Source organism: Equus asinus, chromosome 11, assembly GCF_041296235.1.
Source record: "Equus asinus isolate D_3611 breed Donkey chromosome 11, EquAss-T2T_v2, whole genome shotgun sequence".
NCBI classification, from domain to species: Eukaryota; Metazoa; Chordata; class Mammalia; order Perissodactyla; family Equidae; genus Equus; species Equus asinus.
The window spans coordinates 14,470,860-14,483,533 of record NC_091800.1 but is presented as its reverse complement, the minus strand read 5'-3'; the positions used below and the strand labels follow the sequence as shown (position 1 = coordinate 14,483,533).

Genomic DNA, 12,674 nt, shown 5'->3' with positions numbered 1-12,674 from the left:
GGTGAAAAGAACTAGGCAACAGGTTCACACTAAACACAGCTGCCTTGGGTAAATAGCAGGAAGCTGGATCTCTCATGCAGCCCAAACAGTGTGCTTTGGTAAGAAAATATCTACGCCATGACTCGTGTTTGACTTCAGGTAATTTCAGGGAGAAGGAGCCTGAGCCAGAGGGAAAGCCCAGACCACCAATGCCCCACCTCTGCAGAGCCGGCAGAAAGGCCTGGCGTGGAGGAAAGGACGCAGGACACTGTGGGAGAACTCCGTCACTGACAGGGAAGGGGTTGGAGGGAGAGGATCATGTGATGGGGAATCCAAAGAGAAGGGGGAGTCATGGAGGAAGGAGGAGGAACAGCCCTAAAAGGCCTAGGCAGGGGCCGGAAGGCGACGTGTATTCTCTACCACCACCACCACCTCCGCCTCCACTGCGGCTTTGGAGCCATCCCGTGGACCCTTACCAAAAGTGCCTGTAAATACACCTTGGGAGTCAAGCGTCCCTATTCTCTTCACGGTACAGAGCCTAGAGACCGTGGGCCCCGTGTCCTCAGTCATCTACGCCCATCCACAGCCCCTTGTAAGGACGATGGGACAGAGGCAGGTGCCACAGACAACTCTGCTGACTCCCATGACCCACAGGGGAGATAGAAAAGTCAACTTTCCCATCTCCCTCTCCACCTTATCCTCAAGTGTCAGAAGATAAAGAGGCCTCTCAAGGGCTACACTTGCATTCCCAGAATTCAGCAATGTACCCGCCTGCCACACAGCAGGCTCCCAAGACAGGTGCCTTGGCCAAATGTCCAGCTCCCTCTAATTCTCCTTGGAGCAGACTTTAGCATGAGGGAGAAAATACATAGGAAGAACTTAGTGACCTTTGCAGATATCTGAAAAGCTGTCTCATCAAAAAGCAACTCGTTTTATTCTTTGAGATTTAGGAAGGCAGAGACAACCAGGGTAAAACCTGTACAGAGGCAGGTTTCCGTTCAATATAAAAGATAAAATGTCATTAAAAAAAACTTCAAAAAAAAAAAAGATAAAATGAAGTGGGCAGTGTGAGAGTAACTGAGCTCCTCTTGCTGCAAATAGTCAAGCAGGAGCTGGAGGCCCCCAGGAGGGTCACCACAAGGAGTCTGTCCTGAGAAGAAATTTAACCTGGGGCGTCCCAGTCCCTTCTAATTCTAACTTTCTAATTATCAAATAAAAGTGCACTTATAGACATGGAAATAATATTTGCTTAACCATTCTTTTTAAACTTAGTGTATATCACTGCTTTCAGTTTGAGTATTTGATCATACTATAATGATACTGGTTCATGGACGATGTTCCATACTTCAAACAATAATGTTATAAATAAAAAATCTATTCAGACTGGGGCCAGGAAAGTCCACTAAATATCTATCTTCAGTTTAGTCAATATATCAAATTAGCTCAGTCATAAACTTTAGCATATTTCTTTTATTTATTTATTTATTTTTTTGAGGAAGATTAGCTAACATCTGCCGCCAATCCTCCTCTTTTTGCTGAGGAAGACTGGCCCTGAGCTAACATTCGTGCCCATCTTCCTTTACTTTATACGTGGGATGCCTACCACAGCATGGCTTGCCAAGCGGTGCCATGTCCACACCCAGGGTCCGGACCAGCGAACCCCGGGCCACCAAAGCAGAATGTGCTAACTTAACCACTGCACCACCAGGCCAGCTCCCAGTATATTTCTTTTAAACATCAAGCTGGGTCCAGAAAAAGTACTTGGTAATATGTTTTATGTAAAATAGGTTATTTCACAAATGATATGAAAATCTTTGAAGTCATCGCAAAGACTTCATCCCACTGAATGCTACAGGTTGCAAATGAAGACAGGGAGGCAACAATTTCTAAAGCGTTTATCTAAGTCCTTTCTTCTAAACAGCTCAAGAGGACCATTTCTCAAGTACTTTTGCTTTTATTATTATTATTGACAAATATTCATATCTCACCTTTGTAGAACTCTTTACATTTTTCAAAATATGCTGACAGATATGATTTTGTTTTAGTGCTTGTAATATATCTAGGAGGTAGGCAGTGGGGCAGAGAGTGCTGGTTGTCCTGAATGATCTGTTCCCGCCTGATTTCAACATAATAGAATGATGCACTGAGCACACAGCTCCGCAGTGGACAATAATTCCCAGACTCCTCCCACCACATGACTGAGTTCTGCCAATGGGATGTGAGTGGGAGGGATGGGTGCAACCTCCAGGTCAGGCGCTAAGGAGACCACATCCTCCCTCTTGCCCTCGTTCCCTGTCCACTGGATGAAAATCTGGGAAGGTCATGGATCTATCTGGACAGGAATTTTTTCCCTGTTCTTCCTCACTCTTTAAAATTCCTTTCTAGACACTGTGCGAGAAAGCAGATTGTAAGTATTGAACTTACAAGAAAGGAAAAAGGATATATTCAAATAAGTAGAGATTATTTCACATCTACATTTATTCATTCATTAAAAATTGTATCGAATATTTCTTCTGTGACAAGGACTAACATAAGCGCTAAAACTTTAAAAATAAATATGATATATATTATGGGACCTCGAGTCACAAATGAGTAAATGATTCACTCTGCCTGTTGTTATCACAAAATGGGAGTATTTGAGTCAAGTCCTTGAGGGATAAATAAGAGTTTATCCCATGAGAAAAGGGAGAAGAGGCACAGTGATCCTTCAGATGAAGTTTGTACCCAGAATAGATCAAGATAGAGCATACGAAAGCAGATTATGCTCATCTGTTTAAGTATAGACTACAACTATAACTTTGTAGTTTCCTGAGAAGATGAGGATCTCAGAGGATTCAGTAATAGTACATATTTTTACTCACCCACTCCTTATTTTTTATCCTCCCAATAGGCACGTATTCTATTCTCCACCTACACCTAAAATTTCCTTGATGCCTTAAAAAGATAACATTCATTGAAAGAAAGGCACCTTTTGTACAAATTAGTTGCAACAAAATTTTGGCTTAGAACAATAATATTGTTTGAAAAGTTAAGATATCTCAGAAGACTTCTACGTGCAAAAGCCACAACTAACTACATATTCATGTAACACAGTTGTGAGTCCATTCATTTCACACTCAAGAAATGCACACTGACATTATTTGAATGCTTAGTAGTCTGTATTTTCCCTTGTTTCTCCAACTCCAAATAACTGACATTGTTAAACACTGCTATGATTTTAAAATTATGTTATTACTTCTATTCTTAAATATTTTCTTGGACTTGACTGTAACCTTCAAAAACCACTGTGTTCAAAAAAGAGTGAGTCAAGCTCTTTGGGAGATATTTTAACTATTTCTGATTAAACACACTACTGAACTCAACAGTATTCTACAAAATACATTAAATTTCAACCAAGTTGATTATTCCATTCATGTACCAAATACATTTTAATGAGAGGAAAATTGGTAAAGTGCTTCCAAAAAGTACACAGCATACATAATTTGAGCATGTATCTAGTAGACAAATTGCCTCCACTATTACTTGGGGAATAAAAATTCACCCAGATAACAAAGCCACTTCCAATACCTGCTCCTAAAACCAGCCAGGACACTCCCCTCACCACTCATTCTGAAAACTTCTTCATAATGTGGCATAGTGACTATAGATAGTTTCTAATCGTTGGGAAATTTTTACAGTGGAGTCATAAATTTGACAAGGAACCTTAAATTTTTACTGAAAATGTCAGATTCTGCTCCATTATATTTACCGATCTTCCTATCTGCTTAGGATTTGGTACTCCCTGTCCCATTGGAAAGTGGCTAGAAAGGTGGACAAAGAGAGCAAATCCTAGGAGCATCAGTTTATAAAGGCAAAGTCAGGCCATTAAATAGCCAGAAGCTACTTACTAAGCACCTACCAAGGGCAAGGTGGCATTTTAGGACAGATGAAGTGAACATGGTTTCCTCACTTAAGGAATTGCCTGACTAAAATGATGAAAGGAGGCAAATGGTTAAATAAAAGGAAGAGTGTGGTAGGAGGCATCAGAGTGAAGCACTGTGGGAGTTCATGGAAGGAAGGGATGGCATTCAGGTGTGGGGCCAAAGGGAGCATGTGAGCTGGTTCTTGAAGATAAGATGGTATTTTAATACGTAGGGACTTTGTCTTGTTCACACACAATGATATCCTTGAGAATATCCATCATGGCACACTGCAGGGGGCAAGGGCAGGAACAAGGACATCAGCTAGGAAGCTATTCCAATTATCCAGGCAGAATCTGATGGGGGCTTGGGCCTGTAACTGTAGATAAAGGGAAAAGTAGTTGGATTCTGGATACATTTTGAAGGTAGGTAGAGCTGTAGGATTTGTTGATGGATGGAAAATAAGATGTGAGAGAAAGAGAGGAGCTAAGGTTTGGGACTCAACTTCTGAAAGAGGAAAGTGGCCATGATGGAGATGGGAAAAACAAGCATTTTCTTTTGGATGTGTTAAATGTGACATGCCCATTGGACATCTAAGTGGAGAAGACAGTTGTCTATCCAAGTCTGGAGTCAGGGCAGAATTTCTGGCTAAAGACTCAAAATTTGGAGTCATCAGGATATAGGGAGTATTCAAAGAGATCACTTGGAGTGAATCTAGAGAAGGGCCCCAGGACAGAGCCCTGGGCACCACAACATTTAGAGGCAAGGTGGGGAGAAATAAGCAAAGGGGACTAAGGAGGAATCACTAGCGAGCTGAGAGAAGAAGCGAGAGAGTGGGGTTCTGGAAGACAGGATGAGGAAGTGGGTCAAGAGAGAGTGGTGGCTGCACACAGATCAGCTAAGACATGAGCGCTGATGCTAACGTGTAGCCTGATCAATACCAGGCATGTCTGGACTATACATTAACACCCAAAGTAATATCTCCTAGCCCCACCTCTTTAAGTGAAAGAAGCTGTCTTTTTCCACAGGTTACCTGTACAAACATTTGCAAGACCCCTTGGGAGGCCCATGTGTATCTTCAACTTGGTCCTGGTCCTCTCAGAAACCCATGAGCAGAACACTCAAAGGTACCCCTGGGGAGGAATTCCCAACTACACGCCTCGATGCTAGTTTGTCAGGGGATATCAAGAACCATCTTTCTTTCAAGAGGCATGAAGGCACAGCAGTCAGTCCCTCTTCAAGTCAGAGAGAGAAGTGTGTCCTCCTTCTGGGCTATGCTCACATGAGCCAAGCAGCCCGGGCTCCCAGAGCTACACAGAGAAATCCTTCTTCCAGTTCTGTCTCTGTCTCTATCCATCTCTCTCGCACGCTCTCTGTCTCTCTCTCACACACACACACACACACACACACACACACACACACACACACACAAACATACACACACGCTATTTTTGTCAAGGTTTACTTCAGTACCAGGAACCCACAAAAGAACATGGAGACCTCCATTCTGAGCAGAGACCCCATTATTTACCCTGCAGTTTATTTGGCCTGCCTCCTATCCTCCAGGCCATCAGACAACGATTCTTGAGTCTCTGGAGAGGGTCAAATTTCCAGTCTCTCCAGGAGCCCCCCTTAGCCCACTTGTAAATTAGTGGGAGCGCAAAATAGGGCTGGGACCGGGGGTGCCGGCCAGCTTTATCTTTCACCAGCATCAGATCCCCAAATGTGAAGGAATTTGCTAGCAGCTCAGTGGCCCCTGAACAGTAATATCTAAGCCCCCACTGAAATGTTCTATTACCAAAATGTTCTACTACCAAAATCTATAGATTATGTTTTATCTTTTCAAATAAGGTCAAAACTTCCCTATCTCCCACCCCCAACACATATAAACAAGAAAGAACACTGAAAATAGAATGAAAATATCTCATACGAAAAAGTAAGATATCGTCTTTGATAATGACAACTTATTTCTTCATAAGATACAAGATTGACTAAATACCAAATGAAAGAAATTTGAAAGCAAAATTAATATTTTACAGCAACTAGCATTTTGTTTGCAGCATCAGCAAAACCAAGGATCCACCTGCTACTAACTTCTTATGAATACAAAGTCCACTGCATTTCTGAGAAGGACAGTTAGTGTTTGGCAAGTCTTTTGTGTAAGGATACAAAAATGTAACTGAAAAGTTAATCAAAGGGCCGAGAGTGGGCACAAGAATCAAAAGCATGTTGATTATTTGAAATACCAGAGTACCAGAAAGGTCCTGCAGTCTCAATTCCTTATCTTATAAAGGAAACGATCATGTAAGTCTACACTATAATAACAACTGATGCCTTCTGTATACACACGGAGTCTATTACATGCACTGTAAAAAGAGAACTCGTATGATTTAAACCTAAAGTAGTCATTTTGCAGGAATAGTCTATTAGGTCCTCCAGCTGATCCACAAATCTCTTGTTTCTGGTATGAACCAAAATTTGCTTGTGTTTTCTTCAAAAGAGGGGCCAATTCTTCCCCTAGTTTTTCTGTCATCACCCATAACCAGGTGGCGTTTAGCATCCTTCGAGCCCTTAAAAGGATTGACAGACTGAAAAAGTTTATTACCCTTGCTCTAAAGTATCTTAATGAAAAGATATATATCAATATGAAATCACTAAAACCACAATATTTTTGTCAAACAAACCCAGCATTCTTTTATGATCCGTAGCAAACAAGTTTTGTGGCGCTAACATACAATCTAATTTAGCCATTATTACAACCTTGCCGGCAGCTCAGAGCACTAACTCATCTCAATAACCCAGTACTGTCCTGCCTCAATTATCTATGGCTTCAATTATAAGTGTGTAGAAGCAGTTTTTGCCTTGAATTTGTTCAAAATATGTGGTTTAATTCTAAAGTTAAAAATAGGTCTTCCCATAGGGCCGCAAATCACCAGAACACAGCACCAGAAGTTATACATTTAAACAGTTTCATGAAAATGTTTGCACATATACATAAAAGATTCTCTCATGATACAAAACTCTGTACAAAGTGTATCAACAACTGACATCCTTATAAATGAACCCTCAAATCAATGGGATCCAATCTTGAACACTAAAGTAAAGGAGAAAAAGGAGGAAGGACTATTTGAGAGACAACTTTATCACAGACTATCAGTACTTCCTGCTGTCAAAATGTATTACGCCTGTTGCACAAGGGTGTTAAAATCAATTTTGGCAGTTAATAATCTCATCCCGAGGAATCCTTTCACTTGCAGAGGGCACTGTGGAAATACAGGTGTTGCAGGACACAATCTGTATCACCCTGTAGCTGTTTCTGTCTTCTTATGGCTAGTTTTGTCTAAGATTCTAGAGTCTTCGGACTCCTGACGATTAAGGAAGGTTGGTGAACACAATCCAGTACCCTGCCGCAGAAGGAGCTCCCAGAGAGTTTAAACCGGGGTCTCCAGAAGATGCGAGTTTGACACCTTCGCATTTGCCGCAGTGAGAACTTCTGCCACAGGCAAGACAGATCTTATTGAATTTACATTGAACTCATGACATCACCACAAACTCTAGCAGAGTAATGCTATTTGCTTGGCTTCTGAACAAACTTGTTTCTTTCATCCACCCTCCTCATTTCCCCATAGCTGCTACTGGTAAATTCTCCCCACCCTACCTCTAGGAATTCCTCTACACCCAGAGAAAGGAGCTCCCTTTTCCTACCCGAGAAACTGATTCCAATTTCTTTTTGACAAACAGGCTTCAAAGGCACTCACTGGCGCGCCCACTGCGAAATTTCCCTCCCATTTCCAACACCACGCCTTCCAAGGAGAGCCCAAGATGCTCAGTTCCCCCCCAGGGGCGAATCCTAGGTGACCTCAGAAACGGGGTCAAACGGTGCCTTGTCTGAGCTGGAGGCTCAGCGCCCCTCTTGCCCCTGGCGTCTCCAAAGGCCCTCTCCCCCGCGTGGCCCTCCGCCTGGCCTCTGGAACTCACCAGGAGGAGGTTGTGCGCCACCAAATACCCGAGCTGCGGGCTGCCCCGGACGCCAGGGGCCAGGCGCCCTGTGGCATAGCCGTGCCAGGCCACCACATAGGGGTTGTCGATGGTGATCCAGTACTTGACCTGGCCTCCGAAGTGGCGGAAGCAGAGTTCGGCGTAATCCCTGAAGTGGTCGGCCAGGGCACGGTTGGCCCAGCCGCCATAGGCGTCCTGCAGGCGCTGGGGCAGGTCCCAGTGGTACAGGGTGACCACGGGCTGCACGCCCAGCTCCCGCAGCCGCTCCAGCAGGCGCCGGTAGTAGCGCAGCCCCTCGCGGTTTGGGGCGCCCGAGCTGCCATTGGGGAGCACCCGCGCCCACGAGATGGAGAAGCGGTAGTGGGTGACCCCGAGCTCGCGCAGCCCCTCCGTGTCTCGGAAGACGTTGTTATAGCCGTCGCTGGCCACGTCCCCGGTGGCAGGAGGGGACGGCGAGGGGGCGCCCGACGGCAGGCCGGACAGCGGGGGACCGCCTGGGGGCGCCGGGGGGTGGTGGGTGAACGTGTCCCAGATGGACGCGCCCTTGCCGTGCTGCCGCCAGCCGCCCTCCGTCTGGTAAGCGGCGCTGCCCACGGCCCAGAGGAAGCCGTCGGGGAAGGTGCCGTGGAGCAGGCCCGCGGCCTCGGGGGCCGGGGGGCGCGCGAAGCGGGCCCAGGTCTGCGCACCGTCGCCGGGCTCGGCGCGCAGGCGGCGGCCGCCCAGGGCCAGCAGCAGCAGCAGCGGCAGCGGCAGCGGCAGAGGAGGCGGCCGCGGGCGGCGTGGCGGGGCGCGGGCGGGCATGCTGCGCGGAGCTGGGCGCTGGGGCGCTGCGCGGCGCCCCTTTATGCCCGCGCCCCGCCGCGCCGCCCGCCCCGCGCCGCGCGCCCACCCCCGCTTCCCCGGCGGGCCCGGCTGACAATCATTACCTGCGAGCCCGCGCCTCCCCCGCCCTGCGATGGGGGGCGGGGGCGCCAAGGGCGAGCCGGTGCCCCGGGAGGGGGCGCGACCGCAGGCGAGGTGCGGCAGGCGCGGCTCCCGGACGTCGGAGAAAAGGCACCTGTTCCTCGCGGCTCCCAGGAGCGGCTAAGAATGTTTCGGCGACACAAGTTCTCTCCGCGCCGCCTTCGCTTTCCCTTCCGTGCGCCCTCCTGGAGGAAGCGCGGGGCCGGTGCGCGTCGAGGAGGGAAGGCGGCCGACCAACTTTCCCCGAGTTGGGGCGGATCTTTGCCGGCCCTCGCGGAGTCCACGGTCGGAAGCACCTGCTTTCTGTTTCCTCGCACTCGGAGACCGAGAAAAGCTTTAGACTGGCATTGCTACAGCCGATTAGGAATTGGCTGAACGCGTATTGGGAGGGCATGGTGGGGAGAGCTAAGTGGGAACTCGATGTTGCGAGAGAAGGACTCGTGGCGGACTTTCCCTTTAGGTCTCTGGTAAGGTGCTCGCGTGGAGAGCCGCCCCGCTCGCGCAGGGCTGCATGGCTCGTCCTCCAGCCCACAGTCTAGGAAGACTTGAGGAAGACAAAGGAGATGTATGGGATGTGTTGAGACTGCTTTACTCTCCCTCTTACTGTTATCTTTCAACAGTTCAAAGCAGTGCTTGTTCTGTAATTAGATCTTGCAGAATCATTTGGTGAACTTCAAATGAGAGTTGTCGATTGTACTTCTAAAAAAAAAAAAAAGAAACACCGAGGTTTCCACTTTAACTGGCGTTCACCTTTATTATCCTTTTGCATCTGTTTTATGAATAATCACATAGTTTAGCTTTCAGCAAGTAACTTATCTGTGCAAAGTTCTGCACGCGGCTGTGCTGCAACTGGAGGACCCTGGGTCCCACACGTGCCACCTGAGCCGGGAGGGGCTTAACCCAAACAACCACTCTCACCCCCCACGACAAAATAGAGTCATGACGTTTTTCCAGTTGCCAAAGGGCCCTTTTGCTGGAAGTTGTGGAGGCACAGCGTCCATTTGAATGTGATTGTGTAAGATTGGTGAATAACCGATGTACAATTGGTGGGGAGTGGAAGCCTGGGCTCCGCCTTTGTGGAGACAAGCTCTCCCAGCCACAAGATCCTTATCTACACCGTGTCTCCCTGCCGCCTCAGGGGCTGTGAAGCTCAAAAAATGTGCACAAAGCTACTTCAAACTTGGAAAGCGCAGATAAATGCCAGATCTTGCTAGCATGTTGACCTCCCTTCCCGGTGCAGTGTGCTTCAGTCCCGGCATGTTTTGAATGACTAAGATCCTCACAGAGGTACACCCGGTTCCCTCCAGTGATCATTTCTGCACTGTTTCATACAACTTTAAAATCAATAAAGTTTTAAATGTTGCAGATGAAGGTACCTTTATTAATTTCCTTAAAATGTAAGCACAACAAATTTATCCCAATATTTTATTAAGTATTGCCAACTCCAGCTAGCATATATTAGCATGATTAGTAAGATTAAGCCATCAGACTGGAACAAGACTTACTGCTATTTTGCTACATGTGGCATTTACATTTTTCAATAAATGTGGAATAACAAACAATGATACTTCAGCAATTAAAAAAATTACACCACACAACTGCACAGTCACACTGTCTTCCAGCTAAATTAAAAAGCTTCTATGTCTGCAAGCGGGATCATATTTCCCTGGTAGAGCTGAAGATTAGAGTGTTTGCTGCATTGTAGCTTGTTAAGTTTCAATTAGAAATGCTCCATGGGTCTCATGGAAAATAGCTTAGGCTAAGTATTCATGAATTGATGAATGGTCTCTTGGCTCAGGGCAGATTGCATCTATTGCTACTTTTATTTAACCAACTGTGAGAAAAAGAGAATTTTTTTTTTTTTTTTTTTAGAGCAGTGATTAAAAAGAAGGGCCAGGTTGACTAATGGCTTCACATTTGAAGTTCATTTCTCTGAGGGCCCCGTAAAGCACATGTACCTCCTAAGTTGGACATCAAAGCTTTCAACATTTGCAGAGATGTTCCCCAGTGATAGTTAATTTAACCCAATGATAAAGACTACATGATAATTAAACTTTATTTCCAGAACTTGCTGTTTATCGAGGTTCTGTTCTTGGTTATTAAGTTCTGGATTCCTGAAGTGTGAATAACCCACTACTGCTTTTCATTTGTTCGGTTTCTTTGGGTGCTTATCTTTCACAGCCACCTCCAACAGCTAAAATGTGGGTTTCATTCAAAGCTTTTTTCTGCCACAAATAAGAGATTATTAGTTGCTGTGCTTTGAATATGAAGATGAAGTTATTGATGCACCAAAGGAATAGAAATTTTTTAAATTAATTTTTTTATTGAGGTAACATTGGTTTATAACATTACATAAATTTCAGGTGTACATCTTTATATGTCAATTTCTGTGTAGATTACATCGTGTTCACCACCCATAGCCTAATTGCCATCCATGACCATATGCATGTGCCCTTTTACTCATTTCATTCTCCCCTCTTCCCCTTCCCCTCTGATAACCACCAATCTAATCTCTATATCTATGTGTTGGCTTGTTGTTGTTGTTTTTATCTTCCACATATGAGTGAAATCATGCAGTATTTGGCTAGGAAAGGAAATTTTTTAATTTACTTACTGCCTTTTGTGGTGCGGTGATGTTCAACAACCTAAAGGTGGTCATCAAGCTGACCACCCCCACATTCCTTCCTCCAGTCCCTTCTCACCCTTTCTTCTCCTGTGTGCTCCTGGGACCACCAGAGCCCTCTGCTGCAGAGGGGGCACCAGAAGGAGGCTCACTGACTCACACAGGCCCAAAAAAAGCACCAACGTCACGCACGCTCAGCTCACCAGTCACAGACCTTCAGCCTCCGTGGAGAAGTATTCATATCATCAACAACAATTTCTCTGAGCAACAACCATGGGCAAGGCAACTGGGAGGTGCTCAACCGCAAAACATAAACAGCTCCTGCCCTCAAGACAGTCCTGGATTGGAGACACAGGATGAAGAAAGTTGTTAATAAGTTGTTTAGTTTATTATGTTGAGTGTTAAAATAACACACATGATACCTGTCAGAGAAATTCAGAGGAAGGAGAAATTACCCTATTTTGAGTTGGTTGGAAAAGTTTCACAGAGAAGATGTGGCAATAAGTGGTGTTTAAAGAGTAAAACATGCAAGGAGACCTGGAGATGAGGAAAATAGGGAAGTAAAACATGGAAGAAAAATGTGTTCACAGTGTATTTATGGTAAAAAGAGAAAAAAATGTCTATTTGTGCAGGGAAGTGGTGGACTGAAAAGGTTGGTAGGGGTCAGACCAGAAAGAATCTTCAATGAGTTTTATCATCACATCACATCAGAGCCTCTACCTTCATTTACTCATTCCACAAATATTTGCTCTGTGCTGAGCGCTAGTCTAGGCACTGGGAATGCAGTGGTTAACAAAATAGACCAACAACTTCTGCCCTCCTCTTAGACCACTCTCCACACTGTCTACTCTGATCCAGCCACACTCGCCTCTGGTTGTCCTTGGAACAACCCAAACTGGCTCAGAACCTCAGGGCCTCTGACTGGCTGTTCACTGTCTCTGAGATACTCTTCACAGGACTACCTGCTTCTCCTTGGTCAGGTCTCAGAGCAAAAGCCACATCCTGAGTGCAGCCTTCTTTGACCTCTCCATCCAAATTAGTTACCCCAGTCACTCTCAAGGACATTGTCCTGTGTTATTTTCCTCACAGAGATTATGACCATCTCAAATTGTTTGTCTACTTGTTTATTTCCTTTATCCCCTGCTAGAATGTAAGCTCCCTGAGAAAAGACATCTGGTTTTTTCTTTGTAGTATCTATAGCACCTAGAATA

General features: G+C 45.6%; 1 protein-coding gene across 1 annotated transcript in view; it reads right to left on the bottom strand.

Moving 5' to 3' along the window:
* Positions 1-8,734, bottom strand: part of KL (klotho) — a 46,575-nt gene extending 37,841 nt beyond the window's left edge. The window contains exon 1 of the mRNA XM_014847815.3: positions 7,857-8,734. Coding sequence (XP_014703301.3) covers positions 7,857-8,678 — 822 coding nt within the window. The 5' untranslated portion in view covers positions 8,679-8,734. The remainder of the gene's footprint in view (positions 1-7,856) is intronic.
* Positions 8,735-12,674: the final 3,940 nt, after the last annotated feature.